General features: G+C 46.1%; 1 protein-coding gene across 3 annotated transcripts in view; it reads right to left on the reverse strand.

The window, feature by feature from the left end:
* Window positions 1–872: 872 nt before the first annotated feature.
* Window positions 873–20,669, reverse strand: part of PHF12 (PHD finger protein 12) — a 43,877-nt gene continuing 24,080 nt past the window's right edge. For 2 of the 3 annotated variants that reach the window (XM_030537047.1, XM_030537049.1), the window contains 11 exons: window positions 19,920–20,040; window positions 18,654–18,786; window positions 17,723–17,887; window positions 16,244–16,405; window positions 13,717–14,530; window positions 10,662–10,790; window positions 8,856–8,999; window positions 6,421–6,519; window positions 5,663–5,745; window positions 4,069–4,207; window positions 873–2,593 (listed from right to left, as the gene is read on the reverse strand). In XM_030537047.1, coding sequence (XP_030392907.1) covers window positions 2,259–2,593; window positions 4,069–4,207; window positions 5,663–5,745; window positions 6,421–6,519; window positions 8,856–8,999; window positions 10,662–10,790; window positions 13,717–14,530; window positions 16,244–16,405; window positions 17,723–17,887; window positions 18,654–18,786; window positions 19,920–20,040 — 2,324 coding nt within the window. In that variant the 3' untranslated portion in view covers window positions 873–2,258. The remainder of the gene's footprint in view (window positions 2,594–4,068; window positions 4,208–5,662; window positions 5,746–6,420; window positions 6,520–8,855; window positions 9,000–10,661; window positions 10,791–13,716; window positions 14,531–16,243; window positions 16,406–17,722; window positions 17,888–18,653; window positions 18,787–19,919; window positions 20,041–20,669) is intronic. The other variant, XM_030537048.1, reaches the window with a different exon arrangement.

Genomic DNA, 20,669 nt, shown 5'->3' on the forward strand with positions numbered 1-20,669 from the left:
CTGGGCAGTACAAGCAGAGGAGGCTGAGCCTACAGAGGGGACGAGGAGTGTTTGCCTTCAGCTCCTGCATGCTGGGCTAGCAGAAGCCAGGAGCGTCACAGAAGGGGTGCACAGCAGCTAGCGCTGACCTGTGCAAGCCAGTTCCAGGGGGGTTGTGGCCAGCCTCCAATGATTTTAAGTGGGACAAATGGGGGCGGTAAAGGGACAGAGGGCAGAAAATGCTGCTTCAGGGGGTCATTTGGACAGGAAGAAGGGGTGCATCCCATGGGCACATATACCAACCTCCCTCAGGAACATTCACCAGCACCAGGAGTAGTTCCTCTGCTAGAGGACTCTGGCTGAAATGGGGTTTGCTAAGCACTGAGATCAGCGGCTGGAGGGTCCCAGAGCAAAGCATTGGAGTATTAGCATTTACCTTACCACTCACCCCTGCCCCAGGTTATGGCTAAAGATGATAAAACAAATCTTCTCCTCCCAGTACTAGAGGCTAAATTCACGCAAGGCTTGAAAACACTTTGCACCCCAGGTCTGCAAAAAACCCAAAGCCAACACATTAAGGCTGCTGCCAAAATCCCAGAACTTACTCAACACAGGAGCATGTTCCCCAAGGCTAGTGATTAGCCAATCCAATGTGTCACAGGTCTCAGGAGGTGAGCACTGGTGTAGCCCTGAGCTACAAGTGAAGTCATGGCCCAGGAGCCTTGCTGCAGTGCTGGGAACATGGCTCCTGGGAGAACGCTCCCTTCACACCAGGCCTCACAACCTGCCCAAGGAAAGTTCCCTGTCTGGAGAGGGTGAGAAGCTATCTGAGCCCCAAACTGCAGGTGGGAGGGAAAAAAGAAGGGTGCAAGTGTGGTTCTCACTCTGTTTTCAATAGTATTATGAGAGTTTATTAATACAGACTTAATGCCATTGGAACAGATCGCAAATCCTTCTGTCTTTGTACAAAAAGAGTGAGTATTTCCAGATCAGAACATTGAGTATAAAACAGTAAAAATACAGCAGAGCACGGCTCTAGGGCAGGAGAGCCGGGAGTGAGGGGAAAGCTGCTGAATGGGAGCAGCTCCCACCCTGTAATAGCTACAAACCTTGAGTGCCAACAGAGCAAGTCTGCTGTGCAGCACGACGCCCTAAGAACATACCCTGTACGGGGGGAAGGGGATGTGCACCGCCAGTGCATGGCACTGATGTGGTCAAGTACAACGAGGAGCCACAGGGGCCATCACAGATACACCCTGTATTCAAACCTTCCATTCTTCAGGAGCACATTTTGTCCCCAGGCCTGGAGCAGAGCAGGGGGAGAGGCGCGGGGCACAGCAGGGCTGTTCCTGGGGCCCAGCCTGGAAGCCCTTCTCACAGACGGGTTTTGCCATGGGATGCTCTTGTAGATCCTCGCTTGTGTGTACAGAGTCAGGACAGACAGTCGAAAGCAGGAGGTGACGTATTTTGTTTTTTATATACAGAATACAGGAAAGTTTCTGTAAAGTCTAAAACATTACAATGACTATGTACATCGGAACTAGCTGTTCTGGGGGCGGGGAGGTGGCAGAGAACAAAAAAGACAAACAGGTTTACGACAAACGATTTGCTACAATAGACAGTTTGAGGCAACGTCATACCACATGTAGCACTGTACACAGCTTTAAAACATTGAAATGCCATCACGGATGTATTTACACAGAGTCCAATACTTTTCCTTCTTTGAAATAAAATAGGATGGACACCAGGAAAAGAACTCACTTCTCATTGCCCATAATACACAGTAGCTACTTGTAGTGCAACCATAGCAGGGAGGGTCGGGTAAAGTAAGAGGGGGGAGGACAGCACTTTACATTAAATAAAACAATGATATTGTATAGATTTGCTGTATGAAAACTGTATTTTTCTCTTTTAATATAAAACTATTGTCACTGGCACAAAATAGAACAAGTTTTTGATTATTTTACAACTGCATGGGAACGATCTGCCAGAGAGTCCGAGTCAGCCAGCACCCGCCCCTCACCCTCACTCTGACACGTCCTCCTCGTGCTGCAGCTTTCCTTTTAAAATGAAATGTATAGTACAAATATATGTGCAAATGCCCCTAAAACTTGAGCAAAAGAAGAAAATAATTAAAAAAGTGAAACGTTCTTCATGTCATGCAAGCGGCGCGTGAACAGTTTCTGGGCCGACAGAAAATCCCAACGTGGTTTGTACATTTTTGCATTGCAGGAGTCTAAGGACAGGGCTCTTCTTTCCCCGCGGCTCTGCCTCAGCTCCTAGGGAACGGAGTTGGACCGCAGCACGGGCACCTGGTGGGGTTTCAGAGACAGCTTGTCCTCCAAGTCCATGTCTTGTACTAAGGCAGCGTCCCCTTTGGGCTGTTTGGTCGCAAAGTCAGTGATGCTGAAGACAAACTGCAGGCAGCCCAGTTTGATGTAACTGCCATGGTGGAGCAGGGCTGTTCCTTCCCACCCCGCTCCGCTGCCCCCTATTAAACTAGAGCTGCTGGCTTTGCAATTGCAGGGTTTCCGGCGTTGCCCCTGGGCCTGGGAATTCATCACGACTGCTGCTTCGTGCGGCTCCTCATCCTGTTTTCTGCCTTTGTGGCATTCTGGAAAAGAAACGCAGATGAGAAACAGGCTGGGGCAAGTGTCCCATCCAGACAGCATCACACAGGCGCAGCAGCTTGTTTCTATACAACATTAAGTGCTGCGGTCACACAATCACCAGCCACTTCAGAGTGCAGGGATCTCTCTGTGGCAGTGCGGCACGGAGCTGTATGTACGCCCAGCTGTGGGAAGTGCACGTGGTCAGGTGGGCAGCAGGAGTGAAACAATGGGAGGTTACCGAGGTGGAGAATGATGCTTCGAGTGTAGCGGGGGGGGACGGGGGGGACCATTTGCTTCCAGGTCAGAGGCTGTGTTCCCTGTAAGTTGAGCGTTTGGAGAGAGTCAAATGTCACCCAGCTGGTTAGAAAGCACAGCAGCAGCATGTTCAGGTGTCCCTCCCCCCATGTTCCTCTGTCCTGAAGCTGCTCCCAGGACCCTCCTGCTGGCTGTGCAGAGCCCGGGAGTGGAGGGGGGAGAGGTAGAGGGTGCTGTTAGGGTGTCCCCCATCTCCACAGAGCAGGGCAGAGGGGACAGCTTAGCTCAGGAGGACTCGGAGCTGCTGTGGTCTGAATGGGGAGTGGTGGAGTGCCTTTCTTAAAGAGACAGTGCAGGTTTCTGAGATTTCCCCAGCAGCCAGCTCAGGCAGTCAGTCTCTCTCTCTCTCACTCCCCCCCAGCCCCCAGAGCAGGGGAGGGGAGACAACAGGGCTCAGAGTCAGGACAGAGCAGGAGAGCTTTCCGTGAGTGTCTTAAAGAGACAGCATGCACATAGTCTCTTTCACACTCACCTCCCAACACATACTTGTATTGTTAGTACTACTTGGTACTTCCTGCAATGCACGTACAGTCTCTGTAATTGAATTCTTTCAAAGTGTGTTATTTTAGTGTTTTAACTGGTCTGTGCATTTCATAATTTTTATTTCTCTTAAACTTGAATTTAATTCTTTGAGTAGTGAGTTCTAAAACGCCCAACCTGTCGTGGCTGGAGTAATTATCCCTATGGTAACTTTAAAAAAAGATATCTGTCTAGGTTTTTTTGTTTTCTACTGGTGGCACACATCTGAATATCCCTTGGTGCACACACCAAAATTTATTCTGTACATGGATGGAAAAAATTAGAGGGAACATTGGTCAGAGGCAAATCTACGGCGCAAGTCTATGGAGACCATATGATTCCAGCTCAGAACTGACGGCTTCAGGAGAGGGCCAGGTGTCCGGAAAGGGCCCTAAGTCTGCATTCACTCCAATCAGAGGAAGCAGGTATTTGCAGTTCAAAGCACTTCCTGCCCCAAGCAGCTGTGCTCAGAGGGAAGAGTTATACTGCGTAGCTGCAGGGCAAGTGTGGGCTTTGGGAGACCCCTTCTTCCGCATTCAGTCCTTCAGCACAAGCTGGAGTTTCCACCTCCCACCCCCACTGCTAGCACCTCTGGCAGCATGAGGGCAGGGCAGGGCCCATCTCCCGTTCCTCCATAACTTACTGATCACACTCTGCACTTTGGCAACGATGCTGCTTGGAGGAACGGGCGTGCTCTTCTCCGAGAAGTCACAGGAATACAGAACATTGTCCACAGTCGTCCCATGCTCACTGTAGTTCAACAGCTCGTAATGTTTTGTATTCTAGGAAGGAAGGGACACTTAATATGTAACCCAGCAACACTGAATGGGACAAAGCCCAAAGACCCCATTCTGCACAGCGTTCCTGCTTCCCATCAGTGCACTGCTCAGACAGAAGGACCTACGGAGCGAAATAGGCCCTTTCAGGCAGTAGCAAGTCAGAATTCAAGGAATCTGGCTGCACGCATATTACCCAGAATGCTCTGCATGTGATCTTGCACAGAATGCAGAACGAGCAAATGAAAACGGCTCACACAGTTATGGGCTCACCAATCCTCTGAATGAGATTCACGGAATTGGGAACATGCTGTACTGCACAGGACCCAACTCCCCACCTTCTAATCCTCCGATAGACCCACACATTAGCCACTGTGTGCTGCTCACCACACTACCAAGGGGTCTCACCGGAAAGGAGCGTCTGCTAGTGAACAACACTTAATTCCCCAACCACGGAGCACATTCACTGTGTTGGAGAACCAGCAGGCCTCAGCCCTCCCTGCACAGTGGTCACCAGCATAGCTGTCAGCAGTAACTCCAGCCACAAGGCCCTGCCCCAGAGATTACACATGCTGCCTCGGTATGAGTGAGCCTCTGCCCCCAGCAGAGTGGAGAGGGAAGAAGAGTGACGTGACACAAGAAGAAAGCCACGCGGACTGATCCGCTCGTCAGGGCGGGGTAGGATCAAATTATGAAATTGCTATTACATTAGAAGTACAATGTTTTGTTAGCTAGGTTTTAGTCCCCGTAATGTGGGCTAACAGGGATAGCCAAGTCATTGCCAATGGGGAATTATCCGCCCCTCGGGTGTTCCCGGTGGGCTCCTGCAAGGATTTGCTCTTGGCCCAACATTATCTCATCACTTTAGCAATGGTTTGGAAAGGGTCCGCAGACGACGAAATCCGTGTAGTAGTAAATAACGACAGGGACATGTCAAATCTAGAGCACAAAGCAGGCTCATCCGAACAGCCAAAGGCAAAGTCCTACATCTGGGGACAAGGAACGCAGGCCTCACGTAGAGGACGGGGAATAATTTTGGAAAGAAGTGACTCTGACGAGGACCTGGCTGAACATGTGCTCCCAGTGTGACCCGGTGGCTAAGAGCGCTCAAGGAATTCTTGGATGTATAAGCACAGACGTATGCTGAAGAGTAGGGAGGTTTTCCCACTGTATATGGCACCACTACTGGCCTACTGCGTCCAGTTCTGGTGTTCACGCTTCAAAACTGCTGCTGACACTGAAAAGAGATTAAGGCCATGCAGAGACTCAGAGCAGAGTCTGCCCCGAGGGAACCTGTCAGCAGAACTCTGTGCCTCAGAAAGAGGGTGACCAGTAAATGCTGACCCCACCGTAACTCTTGTACAAGCCTGGCTCTCACTCTGCAGCCCACAACGGAGCTCCACACAGCTGCCTTCATCTCCACCTCGGCGCAAGTGGCAAAGCAACGGCCCAGGCACTCACCTCATCGTAGAATATGCAGGCATGTTTGCCAGACACATAGTTACAGTGACCGTAGCTTGTAAGGCACACATCCATGTCAGCTCCTGCAACGGACGGGACGACAAAATACAGGCTCGAGTCAACTGAATTCGGAACAGCTGGCCAGGCAGCACAGAGCGAGAGAATTCAATGGCAGGGGGCTTGGTGAACAGTGCTCAGATAAACCACAGAACAGAAGTTTCCTCAGCGAAACTTCCCCCCTGTAAGATTAAGCAGGGGAACGTGGAAAGCCATTTCAGCATTATTGTGCCCTTTCAGTGTGCTAGGGGCTTCCAGGCTGAGGCAAGAGTGGCAAATGCCCCAAATGATCATTAATCGCCCTTCTTAGCAGTTACCAGCTAGAAACCGACTCTGGGAGCCTAGGAAAGCTGTGCCTTTTTAAATGGCAAATCTCTTAGACTGTGCGGTATCAAGAGAGTTAATACTCCCATCCTAAAACAATGGCTATCAAATCTGGGCTACAGGCACCTAATCCTGCCAGTCACACGGTGTCCTGCCATCTAAGTGAGCTTTCTTGCACATGTTGCCTGATAATACACAAGAGAAACAATGCCAAAATCCCAGGATAAAATGTCTCCAAAGAGCTGCATTCACTTCTACTGGGGTGACTTTAGTGCATTATAGTTGGGATTGTCTATGTGCAAAGAAAATAAAAGCTGAACAAAGTGATTTTTTTCCACTGTGATTCTGCAAGCCCCCAGTTAGGAGACATCACTGACCTGTCCCGATGTAGAGGGTTCTGTAGCACATGTTCACTGCACTTCCTGTGCCCATCAGGGGATAGAACACCGCCCGAGCTTGCACTTCCTTTCTTTGCACTGGAAGACACAAGGGAGCTCTGAACACTACTGACTGTTGCCTACAGAAATACCAGGTTACCGGGTTTAAGTATTTCCCCTGCTGGGCTGTCTGGGGCTCATGCATCATCATTTTTAAAAGGAAACTATCAGCTTGAAATCTGGACAAAAATCAGAAATCGTTTCAGAGCTTACCCCTGACCAATTGTTGGGGTTTGACAGTCACATCTTTCTACTGCCCCACTGCTATGTGAAAGACCCGCACAAGCCACATGACTATACAGGGGAAATGACACTGGGCACAGACAAAGGAAACAAACGGAGGAGAGACTATTTCCCTTTTCTCATCTCTTCCAGTTCCAGGACTGTGAAGTGTCAAAGCACACATCTTCTGAATTGTTGTCCTCCAGTTCCTTTAAGATGGTGCCCCTTTAAACTGGATTTGGAGCTAGCAAAAGCTGCCAAGTTCACAGCCCTAGAGACAAAGCTACTAGTTAGCCCCCGAGAAAAGCACAGGCAGATGCAGAACAAGCTTTTCCATGGATCAATTTAAAATTCCTACAGCTGGAAGGTTGGGGGTGGGGATTCCCTCTTCAACTAGTTTAATCTTAGTTCAGTCTCCACAGCACAGTCAATCCTGGACCCTCCTACTAGCGAGGCTGCTGACAAAGAACCAGCGGTTACATGGACACAGAGCTCACACCCCCATTGCACCTGGAACAGGCAGACCGCCATCCTGTTTCACATAAGGGTCACTCACATAGTTCAAATGGCAACCTGGTCTAGGTTTGAATGGCTCAGTACCTGGACCTGAAACCCCCATGTCCTCTTCCTGTCCATGCAAACACACATGCAGTTTGGCCTAAGGCCCCCCCCCCCCCCCCCCCCCCGCATCTCCAGGACAGTTTCACATCAAGACAAGAGGTGAAACTGACAAAGCATGCAGATTACAAACCGAGTAAAGAGTGTCAACATTCCCCCCGCCCGCCCCCCCAAAAAAACATTTAGAATCTGTGTCTGGAATTCACCACTGGTGTCAAGAACTCTCTCCATGGGATTACGTGGCACCTTCAGCATGGAACATGCCCAAAAGTTTCATTGTTCAATACATTTCTACATTTGGCTGCTCTGCTTAGTACAGATCAGCCAGCAGGGTTTGTCTCAGAAGTTTTGTCTCAAGTGTCCCATCAACAAACAAAATCAAAATCAGCACAGGGGGAAGTATCTGAAGTGTGATGGGTCAAAGCAGGTAAGGAACACAGCCACGGATCTCCCCTTGGATAATCTGTGCCAGTGATCCGAGATTCAGTTCTACAAGTGTCTGCTGGCCCTGTGCAGTCCCACAGCTTCCGCTAGCTCCAGAAGTGTTAGAAGACAGACAGTTACTGACAGACATTCAGAGTCTGTGCTGCAATGCCACAGCCTGAAATGACCAGGTGAGCTGAGACAAGGACGAATCACGTTTGTGATACAGCCAACAGGGCACTACCACAGATCTCACCTCTGTCCCTATTGTACCCCCCTTCCCCCCGCTGGTAGGCCTAGACCAATAGAACAGGAAACAGCTCCCGCAGGACAACTCTTCTTTACTCCTGAAGGCAAATGGATACGGTTCAGGGAGTCTGTACTTCTTCTTAACAGCTGACTAGGAAGCTGCACTTTGACACAGCTCTAAGGATTAGGGACACTAATGACCATAGCAAGGAAAGCAGAACCCTGACCTCAGGCCCTGGCAGATTTTATAAGTGCAGGAGGTAACAGTTCCCAACTATTTAGTGTTAGAACATATCTGCATTTTAGCTCTGCAGTTACCAATCTGGATGGAAGAAATCCATGGATTTAAAATGTAACACCCTCGCTGTATGCCCCAGCTTTTTCAGCTCACATTTACGTTTCTCTTGCAAGCCCACAAACCAGTTTTCTCCATCTCCAAAAAGAAGGCAGCAGGATTTCAAATGCACTTGTTCATTTGCTTCCCAGATCCCCGAGTCTCTTGCCAACATGCCAGAGAAGGCAGCTGGGCCTTTCCCTTCCTTGCTAGATCAGACTGGTGCAACTTGGCTTAACACCACAATCACAGGAAACAGAACATCCATGGTTGTGAGCTGCGGTGATGCAGCAGGGAGAGAGCAAGCTCCTTTTCCTACCATGTTTGCCAAAAGCTCAACTAGGAGAAGTGGAGGACCATTTCTGATCGAAGAATATCCAGAGAGGAGGGGCAAGAGGAAGGAAGGAGATGAAATGGGGGTCTCCCAAACACCAGGAGAGAGACTCTCTCTGGATGACAATCTGACGGCATGGCATGCTGAGAAAAACCACAGCTCAATGCAAAGAAACTATTCTAGGGCTGCTCTTACCTTCAATGTGATTTGCCAAAGGAGACGACTGATGGGAACTGACACTGCTCGCTACAGATTGAACTTTGGAAGGAAAGAGCTGCTGTATTCTCTGCAAGGCTAGAAACTTGATTAGCTTCTCATCCAGCATATTTATCTCAATCTCTGTTAATAAATAAAAAGCAATTAGTAAGTTATTCACGGAGAGGGCATCATTTGATCTGCTAAAGCAGCAAAGAATCCTGTGGCACCTTAGAGACTAGCAGACGTTTTGGAGCATGAGCTTTCGTGGGTCAATATCCATTTCGTCGGATGCACTTTAAAACCCATGGATTTCTTCCATCCAACCTGCATCCGACGAAGCTCATGCTCCAATACGTCTGTTAGTCTATAAGGTGCCACAGGACTCTTTGCTGCTTTCACAGATCCAGACTAACATGGCTACCCCTCTGATATTTGAGCTGCTGTGGGCTTAACTGTCCTGCTCCTAAATTTTGCCATCTGCTTCTGTAAGTAGCAACTCTGTCACGAAAAACTCTGCAGCCTCAAGCATCTAACGTGCAGGGTGCTCTATTACTTTCTAAATACACTCTCTTTCCTAGCAGCACGTATGGACAGCAAGACTTGTAATCCTGGAGAGCTGCAGTCTAGACAGGAAAGGGACATTTGCATTTTTCTGGCTAGGAAAAAGCTGAAGATTCTACACGTGGCCAGAGACACAGAAAGGCCGTGTGTATTTCATGCTCTTTTGGGGCATGCCTCTTGTGAGACTCCAATTTACAACCTGGCTGGAAAAAACTTGACAAGATCTATCCCATAGATAAATGACAACTCCTTAGGAGTGCTACCCTCATTTTCAGGGTCAGTGTCTTTCATGGCAGGTTCAACTTAATTGTTCAGAAAGGAGGAGGAATTCAGACAAATCTCTATTTGTGTAAAAGGTAAATCTCAAAACAGATCACTGTTGCTGATAATGACCAGCAAGCAGGACAGTTACTCAGGCTCTGCAAAGATCTGCATTGTGCTCGTGAACAAGTTAGTTAACCTCTTGCAAGAGCCGCCTCAACGTAAGTGTCACTGGTAAAAGAGCAAGCAAAAGAAGCAGAGCCATGGTGGCTAGTGAGAGTCCCGCTGCAAACACAGGAGGCCAAGACAAACAGCCAGGTTTTTGCCAAAGGAAAGAGGGACAAAATGGCAGTGCAAGGCAGACTACATAGAAGGGTCACAAGCACCAGACGGAGAACGAAGTTGAGAACTGTACAGCAGTCCTCTGGATTCTCAGTAAGTCACCCTGGGGAAAGTCCAGGTTTCCCAATATTCCACTGACAGAAGGAGAGGAAGAGGTACCAGTCTCTAGGGCAAAGGCAGAAAACGTAGCTGTAGGAAGATGTAACTGAAGGCAAACCCATAACAATACTGCAGCCCAAATGACTGGTGATCCTACAAAGAATACGCAATTGCTGTTCTCCGAAACGATGAGGGAAGTGTCCTTGGATCACAGCTAAAATCATGATGTGGCCGAGCTGGGGATCTGTAGCACATGAATGCCACCGAGCAACAGGTCTGGACACCAACATTCTGCACAGACAACCCCAAAGCTTATGAGGTGACACACTCCAAGTACCAAGGTGTGAAAGTGAATAAGACCCACGATTTTGAAAGGGATGGGGCACTCCCTTGTTCACCCAGGGTAATACATATCCACACCCCAGCCCCCTTTACCCAAGTCACTCTCCCCTTTAGCAGGGTATTTAAGGAATGGAACATTTCCCTCTTGGCAGGTACACAAAGCAACTCTGGACCAAGATAAAGAATCAGACTACTCACCGCCATTGCCATCCATTAATGCTTTCACAGAGCTGGTGAGGTCCAACATAGCTGCAGAGTTTGAAGTGAAAGATGAGGGAACAGTTAAAGAGCTTCCTATGGATACGGTGCTGGGACTGACCTTACCATCTAGAGAGACAGGGAGAGAAGAGAAATGTTAAGACGCACAGTCACCTCTGAGCTACTGATGAGCCCTCAACTCATACTTCTAATTTACAAACTGCACAAAATGTCTCATTTTGCTAGAAGACAAACTTTGAAAAGAGGAGCAACTCCTCTCACAACCAGTAATAAATGCCTCCTGAAAGGGGCCCTACATAGCACCACCTCTTTTCCCAGAGCAGTTCTAGCTGGAAGAACTGAGATCCGTTTCCACAGGCTTCTGCACCTCTACCATATGGTGAAGGGAAGTCACATTATCCTGTAAGTACGACCTGTGGAGCAGAGCTGTAAGGTGTTTGGGGGACAGCCTGAAACCCAAATCTCACTGGACTCAGAGGGGAGAAATCTTGGGAGCCATTTTTCTGTGTTAGGCTTTATATATTTGCAGAATTTTGGATAAGAAACGTTTTGTTAACCAGAAACAAAATGAATGTTTCTGTAACTTGTTTTGGAGATCTGCTACTGCCAACACAAGTGCCATATGCACTCTGGAAGTCTGAAAGCTCTTTTCTGGGTGGTGAGAATGTAACAGAGAAGCAATGTGCATACACGTGACTTTAGCTCATTCACAAACTGCAATCCTACTACTTAAAATAGTATGACATTTGTAAAATGTTTGCTTCAGAACTACATAGCAGTGAAGGAAATTATGCCCCCATGCCTCAGATACCCAAATCCCCTGCCTCCCCCTGATAATCTATTTAGAATTAGATGAGAAATACTAACGGTGTTTAAAAGGGACATTATTTTTCCTTATCCAGATTCCCATAACCTTCCATTACTAGAACCAAGAATTAAAGTCTAATTTATTTTTCACTTCCAATGTCAGTTTCTCTTTAGTTTAGGCTCATTCACTTGTTCTCTAGCACAACGCAGCATGAGTTGACTAGCAAATACTGGAGTGGAAACCTACATTCCACCAACATTTGTGATCATAGGATTTATTTTTTTTAATTTTACAGACGTTCTCTTGGTAGCTGACTGGGGCTTTGGTTTGCATTTTATAAAATTTAAAGTTGGGGCTCAAACTGACCTGACAGCATCCCTTTAAGAAGCATTTTCAGTATTATCCATGCTTTGCAGGACTCTTAGAAGCCTGAACATAATGTTCCTCCACATCAATATGGTCCCTTTTCCACTTGGTAAAATTTCCCTCCTTCCCAACCCCATTCTTCCAGCTGTAGCAACAGCCAAGCCAGCAGCCGTGTGTTTGCTTTCGCCTTTGTGCACCAATGTGGTTGAGATGGTCAGCAGCCAAGGGCACAGATTTTACATTAAATGCTGCTTCAGAGGAAAAATCTGTCAGTCACTCATACCAGAGATTTTTAAGATAATACTCAAACCAGCTAAGTGATCGCTCTCCCCACTGTATGTACTAACTGTTTGGATGCTCACTAGCTCCAGAAAATAATTTGTTTTGTTAAAGTGCTTTCTGTGCACTTAAAAATAAACAAATTTAATCACTTCCCTGCTGCTACAGAGGGCTTGGCCACCTCCGGTGCACCTCAGCCCCTCCTATTCTCTGCCTGGGGTCTGTAATACTTGGGTCTCATTTTGGTTGTTGGGTGGCTTGTGACACCGAGAAGGTCAGACTAGACGATCTGGTGGTCCTTCTGGCCTTAAACTTGGACTCTGAACCCTGCTCCCCACAGAACTGTACTGGGAACACCGCCTCTACAATTTGCATCGTGACTGTTACATGTCCTTAATGGCCTCTTTTCAGCTGCACATGGCTTTTTGAATCTTTATGTTGTACAATGACATTTTCTGGGCTTAGACAAGTGTGAAGGTGTTGGTTTATTTGTTTTGAAGCTCGAGGAAAACTGATTCAGCTGTTTCTCTGTACAAGAAAGAAAATATCCCATTCCTCAATTATAAAAAATTGCAATTTTCTGAACAGCTCTACCATTCAAAAAAAGAGGATTCACTATTTTCATTGCCATAATGTGTCTGCATATCTTTGACTTATTTTTTTATGTTATCTGGTCCTAAGGAATACATTTTAGTACGGTTGTCAGCGTCCACGGTATTGAACATTTCGTTTTCAATTAGCAGCACAGACATTACTGGTGCAATTCGGGGTGGATGCTATTAGCCACAAAGCTCACTGAACAGAATGTATTATGCCAGTAAACTTTCACTATTAGTGTTGTAAACTTTATATTTGATAAGTACAGCAGATACAATAAAGCTAGTGTTAAACAGACTTGTCCTATGAATAACTTTCACGATTTGGGTATACATCCAGAAGGACAAAGTTACAAGACACTAAACACATCGAAGGTTGTGCAAAAAGCAGACAGAAGACTATTGTAATTCACAGGAACCAGGGTGGAGCTGAGGTTGTACATGAAATCTTAACTGTGCATTTCCTGACTAACACTCAGGATTTGGGTTTTTTTGCATACAGCCTTTGCAAACAAACGAAAGGGCTCATACAATATGGTCTTCACAGCCTTGAGTGCTGCTTCCAACATGACATTAAAGCAGAGATTTGAAGTAATCCATTTGGAAACTCCAGCAAACTTCTCAAAGCAAATATACTGTTACAGTTGTCAAAATAGCAACTGTGACAGCAACACAGCAACTGAACAGTTTAAATGACAGTGCATTTCCAGAATTTCCAGTTCCTTCTGAACCCCCGATGGATCAACTGTTTCAGAAAGCAGCACAGTTCTCCCCCTCTTTAGAGATGCATTCAACTGGCAACGTCCCACATGGGGCCCAATTTCTGTTTCAGGACCTATGGGCAACGCTAACCCTAACTCTTTCCATTGTGCCATGTCTGCCGTAAGCCTCGCTTCTTGCGGTTACTACACTTCATGCTCTGAAAAAGATTTTTAAACACTCACTTCCCAGCTGGAAGGCCCAGATCTCCCCATCAGATGCTCACCTGAAGGTGGTGCTGGTGAACAGAATCTGTGTGTGGATCCGATGGCAGAGATCCCATCTCCCGTTGCCTGTGGAGGAGTAAGAGCCCTAGTGGCAGTCAAAGGGGAACCCATTGATCGCAATTCTGCTGTTAGTGGGGGGCCTATCTGCGTCTGGACATTCTTTCTTTGCAAAGTGCTGGTGGTCTCCAGGCTGGCACAAGAGCTTGGTATGGAAGCAGGCATACTTGTGACAGGCGCAGAACCCCTTTGTGCACAAGAAACGGGTCCTGCTATGTTCTCCGTCTTCACAACGGTTCCAACTGTGTGATTCAGAAGTCCACACGCTACTGGGGGTGTGAGGGGCCTAGCCCAGGTTTGCCGATGAGACACCCCAGGTACTGCATTACCTGGGCCAATTAGTCTCTGAGAATCAGTCAAGTGTGCCGAAGGTTCAGAGGAAACGCCATACAAATGAGGGCCATTTACTTTAACTTCAGAGGCTGTTGGCCCATTAGAAGTCCCGCAAGAAGATACTTTCTTTGACTTATCCATACAAGAGCTGCAATTGACATCTTCCTGTGGTAAAGACTGCTGGGATTGAGAAGAGCTCAAGGAATTCTGGGTAGTAATCCCTGAGGTGCACGACACGGAATAAAGGGAAGGTGTGAGTGCCTTGTCAGCTGCCTGGTAAGGGTTAGTGATTGAGCCGTCTGCCACAATAACAGGCTTAATATCAGCCTTCTCTGTCTGTTCAGAGTCCCAAAGCGAAGGCATCTGCTTAGCAGATAAATGTCTCAAAATGCTGCACTGGAGCGCAACAACACTACAGAGCCACTGAAAACAGAAAGAAAACGTAGGTAAGTGTTACAGGCTGGTCACTCATGCAGCACGTCCGCTTCAACCACCCAAAAGAAGCAGGTCACTTTACCCGGCATCGCTCTGCCTGCTCCTGGAAAGGCAGTTCACCATCACAGCAAGACAACTTAATATAGATATACTATGGAGCCATGGTAGCTGTTCTGATACAAATGCAGAATCAGGTGGTTAAGAGCACTATACCTCTGTCACATCGGATTTACATCTATTCCATAATATAGATCAGTCACCTTGGTACTCGAGAAACATTTTGCCCAAACCCAAGCTAGTTACAGTGAGAGCCTGCCTTATGCCCAAAATTCCGCCTCCAGCGTGCAACAAGATTCCAACAGATTCCACTTTAACACACTACTGACCTTTCTATAAAACGGGTTTCTCTCAATCTTGTGACTCTAGAGAAAGCTGGAGCAGACTGCAGAAATACTTTGGCTTCCTGTATGGAAGCTTTTTTTAGGGATAGGGCAGAGAACCTATTTAAATGAGGATTGAGGGAGGAGAAAATTCCCACTCTGAATTCCTTCAAGGCTTCCGAAGGCAGTGTGCTGACATTACCAGCTTGGGAGGCACTTTCTGAACAAGGATGGGTATTGGCCGAAGGCACGTCACCATGCATCCTTCACTTCCAGAACAGAATGGAGTCCCTACATTAGACACACATACAAGAGGCAGCAATTGCCTTCCACTGAAGTTTAAAGCACCCACACTGTGGGACCAGCTCATCTTGTCACAATCTTGTAACAGATGACAGAGTAGCTTACAGCTAGACCGCTATTTGCAAAGGGATTTGTGGCTTACAATACTGTAACCCAGCAAGAGAACTCATAGGAGGTAGAACATTTAGATTTGAGATTAAAAATATGCCCATACAAAGCTTCCAAGTGTCCTCACATTAGTCTTACAAAAGCCACTTAGCAACATGAATGTTAACATACAAGTTAGGCTGGTGGCATTATCTTACACAATCAAATATATAAAGCAATTTCCCTCTGCCAGATGATAAAAATGTAAACACTCAAATCACCAAGCATTTTACCTCCTCACTCTCCCCTAGACTGTCAAAAACAGCCTTCTCTCTGTGGTGAGAGGTGTGACGATGAGCGGAATGTGTCTGTACAACTTACAAGTGCTGGCTCATACACAGACATGGTGGATACCGATATCATGCAATGCCCCATCAGCTGACAGGAGCTGTAGGACCGACCAGTCTGGGGACAATGGACTTTAACGTTGGTACTCTGACTGTCCAATTGCTATACTAAAGAGGGTTGGCTGGAGCTGGGAGACATTTCCCCCCAGCTTGTCGGTAGGGGGCTGGGATTTGGAGAGTGGAAAGGTGCCAGCAGCCGAACAAAGGAACATGGTAGCGGTGGTGGCGTAAAGACTGTACCCTAGGGGTGTGCCTAGAGGTGCTGAGATAAGAACACTGCATGGGCTCCATTCAGACTCAAGGCTTAACACACAATCCAGCAGCTGGATCCCCTCACAGCTGTCTGGGGAGTGGACAAGAGGAAGCGTTCAAGGAGAGCTGTGACAGGTTATGGGAGGAGAGAGAAGAAAGTCACCACTGCACATATGTTCTAGACTTACTACTCAGAAAGATACTTTGATCGTATTTAACTGAAATGCACAGCAAAGAGAAGCTATAGATTCAAAACATTTGCCATCGTTTACCTCTTGTTGTTCTGACTGGCTGGCTAAGTGCTCAGAGTTCAAAAGGTGCTTCTGTGAGGATTCCTCAGGGACCCCATTACAGATGAGCTCACCATCCCGAATTGCTGCAGGTGCAAGTAAGGGGGGTGGAAACCGATACTGAGATTTTATCGAATCAGGAACCTGAATTGTCAGGAGGGAAAATGAGACATTAGATAATTTCAGGTGCATTCCATTAAACTACAGTTATTCTTAACAAGTATTATCCAAATGTACTACTGGCCAACGGTTTCCAGGCCAAAGAAACCAGAGATTGTGCCAACTCTGGTCAGCACTGTGGAATACGAAAGGGGGACATCAGAAGATAGGAAAGTTTCAGGGCTATATGCAGACTTGGTTTAAGTTTCCCCTGCTTATACCAGATATGGACTTGAGCCCTTAGTGTGTTGGTTGTAGCATGAATGCATCCATTCAACCAAAATAAGAAGAGCGAGGGAAACACTTTTATTTAGAATCAAACGCCCATTATATTGAGTTATTCCTCCTCATTTAGATTGGGTGAGGTATTTTGCTGACAAATTAGAACACGTGAAGCAGCACTGGTTCTTCTGATGTCAGCACCTGCTACAGAGGCAGTTCCTCCATATCTCTACTCTGTTTTAGAAGTTAGCCACCTCAAACATTGCAGGAGAAAACCTAAGACTGGACCCCATGCTTGGCAAGTTAAAGAACTTTTCAGTTTCTCTAAATTAGAGACTGACAAAAAACAATGCTGAGCCACACATGTAGTAGGATACCCTCTGCCCTGGCAGCTTTGATTCCATTAATCCTTCATCCATCCCCCACAGACAGGTAAGTATCTAGTCTTAGCCCGGAGGTTCTAGTAAAGATTCCCTCCCATTTTGTTCTATCTTCCTAACTTGTTCCAAAAGTGTATTTACATTTACTACTCAAAGGAGTTTAATTCAGAAACCTCACTAACTTTAAATTGTAGTAGTGACTCTTGAAAGTAGGGTGTTAAGCTAGCTGACCTGCTGTGACTGCAGAAAAATATTTACATATTCTAGAGCACACAAAACCAGGATGGTTTGCATGGTGTATGCTTGCTTTCGTCTCATATACAAATAAGTAATATAGGGAGCTCTTAGTAACTTAAAAACCTTCCAGTTTTGAAGCACGAGTGCCACTCACTAGAAAGGCGACAGCATTTCTTAAAATTGCATTTGAAAAGAGGTACAGTCGCCACCAAGTGGCAAAACTGTGTAATGTGACTTCATTGGTAGGTTGGATAGCTAAATGTAGTGACCAGAAAGCAGCTCTACTCCACTCCCAAGTGTGAGATCAGGTGTCACTTCTTCCTGGCCCTGCTAGGGACACACCAAAGACTACATACAGAAAGCCTCGATAATCCATCACACTGGGGCATGCTTCTTACTTGCCTTTCTATTATGCTAAAACACGTAAGCAAGGTTCTCCAGAACCTTTCCTGTTTTCACTTACCTTCAACCCTCTTCTCTTCACTGACTGAACAACTCTGCGGTTGGGAGGGTGTTTCTTGTGGACTCGGTTCAGGAAATCCACCTTGACAACATGCTGAGAGATGGTGTCTTGGAACCGATCAAACACCCGGCATCGATTGCTCAGGGTCATGTTCTTCTGGTTCAGCTGGAAGAGCAGATATAATAGTGGCATAGTCAGTATGACAGATCCCAATACCTGTTCCAAAAAATCTCTGCCTCCTTCACAATCAGTTGGAACTGTACCACCAATACCATCAGCTCAGCTTTAGTGCTCTGTATTAATGAATCAAAAAATATAACATTGTTTCTGCTAGAGGGTACAACTCTATAAAGTCGAAAGATAAAATCTTTCAGTGGCCCAATAAGTTAATGTCTGCTTGTGTAATCTCACACACAGTGGATCTCCTGGTGCATGTATTTAGATACCAGCCATCAGTATAATGAATATTTGATTATAAAATAGTCCCCACCAACTTGAAGCAGAGGGAATAAAGAGCTGATTCACACAAGCAACTCCTTATTCAGAAAAGGGTAGGGTTTTGGGGGGGATAGTTCTAGACTTCGGTATGAAGAAGCTGAGAGCTACAGAGAAACAACTTCTCTATACAAGCATTTCATCTACTGCTTTCCTTCTGTCTCAGAGGTTGCCAACTTGATCACATTTTTGTCCGAAAATCAAGCTTTTCACAGTCAAACACCACTTACTAAAGCAAAGAAAATTAGCAAAATCAATATTCTACTTTTTCAGTTTGTTTACATTGCGTATAGTCAGTTTGCTTGTCGAAAACATCCTTAGAAATACCAATGGAGGAGCACTAAACTCGAAACGTTTGAGTTTTTTTAAATTAGTCCATTAATAAAATTGAATCCAATCATGTCCTTTTAACATTCATTTACTATTATAAACTTACCACCACATGTTCAATATGATTTGGACACATCCATCTGCCCAGGGGCATGGCAGTAAGAGGGGGCTCAAGACAATCCATGTGGAACAGGAGGGGGCAGTAATCACACTGAATCAGAGGTGCCACTCTGCAACTCCTGCAAAGAAACAGGGAAACAGCTGCTATTTTTATTATTTTCTAGAAAACCAAAATTAATGTTGCTCACCACCTTCCTACTCTACAAGTGGGAGGGGAGGGATCACTTGTAGCCAATAATTAGAGAGAGACCAAAGTGGCCCCAGTCACACAATTTATGTAACCTAATAAAGTTACTGTAGCTCTCATCCTCCCTTTCCCTGGCATTATTTGTTGCTATTGTCTAAAATTAGGCCACAATTGTGTAATTTGATTTGTGTGGAGTCCTATTGGACAGAAGTCAAATGGGCAGAAAGATCTGCCCATGCAGATCCAAGCGCAGGATGGGGGCTTTGGATTGTAAAATCCTTCGGTGGGACTGGAGCAGTGTCCTTTGTTCCTCATGCACTCCACAGGAGCTGTATGAACAGTTCTGAACACGCGGCTCTCATTCACTACGGCGTTGGCCAGTAAGCTCATTACCAAGGAAACTCATGGACGCTAAGAGCAACCTCCAGGGAGTTAAATTATTCCTCATTTACTCCACTCCTCAGAGAGGTCTATTCTGTTGCAATGGGAACTTCTACTTCAGAGAGACAGAAGAGGTCATAAAAAATTGGACATAAGAGGAGCTCTCTTTCAAATACACTTGTTCTTCCCAGCCACACACAATTCATTTAATGAAGCCATCAGCCATCTCGTAGGTTTCTTTTTTTAAAGCTTACCTGAAGCTCGTCCTCTCTTCCAACATAGCTGTACTGTGATTCAGTTTCCACAATAAAATGATTGAGATTATCAATTAAACTGACTTTTTGGGCTGGGACTTAAATTCATAGATATGGTTCACTATTCCAACAACTCAACATTGCATAAATATTTAGCTCTACAGTTCTGTGATTAACCATTTCCGAGTGTCCCCTGCATAATCTGGTGGCATGCATCTTTTTCAGTGATGTTCTGCCTTTTGTTTCTGAGGGTTATTTTCTCCTAACACCCTCTACATGTACCATAAATTACACTAATTACTACACAAGTCTTCTTTATCCAATACCTTTTAAGATCAAAACTGTTATTTAAGCAGAGGATGCCAAACTTTTCACAAACAGAATTTCACCCACAACAAGGGAAACTCTCAGAAGTGGGAGACTTGGGTACCTGTTGCATGTGAAGCAGACTTTCACCGGCAAGGGAACCAGACCATTATGATCTAGCTCATGTTGTGCTTTCTTAACATTCTTTCCCGTGGTTTCCTCCTTCCTCCTCCTCTTACTAGTACCTGAAAAGTAAATGAAAAGGTTTTGCATTACTCGCATGTATCAGAACTCCTATTCTGATCACTGTAACTGGAGCAGATGGATATACACATCCATCTCGAGAGAAATAAACACACTGATCTAGGAAGAGGCTAGCAAAGCTGCTTAGGGCACCACAGCCCTGACTTAAATCTGGTATCAATTTAAAAGAAGGGGCGATGAGGAATAAAAAGATAACATGCAGACAGGAGCCAAGAAAGCAAGCTGCCACGTAGATTTAGTTAGAAACAAAGTCTAGGCGAAAGTGAGTTTTCAAATTATCAATTTGTTATTTAGTATGAAAATCTATTCCAGGAGTACAATGGCAGTGAATGAAAGTCTGGCAATTAGCAGTCCTAACAAAATACAAGGAGACTTCCTCTGGCTGGTAAAATCCTCCGGACAGTGTCATTTGGCCTGACAGAGGGTGTTGGAGAGCGGCCGTCTACTCCTCTGTTAAACTACTCAAGTTCAGAGCACTCAGGCACTTTGCTATTAAACAGGTTTCCAAGTCCTGCTGTGTGCCCTGGAGCAAAAGAAAAAGTCGTTTATTGTTCTAGTGAAGCAGCCACATCAGAAGAGGGGCTGGAGGAGAGTGTACACCCGCACTGTC

Source organism: Gopherus evgoodei, chromosome 17 (assembly GCF_007399415.2).
Source record: "Gopherus evgoodei ecotype Sinaloan lineage chromosome 17, rGopEvg1_v1.p, whole genome shotgun sequence".
NCBI classification, from domain to species: Eukaryota; Metazoa; Chordata; order Testudines; family Testudinidae; genus Gopherus; species Gopherus evgoodei.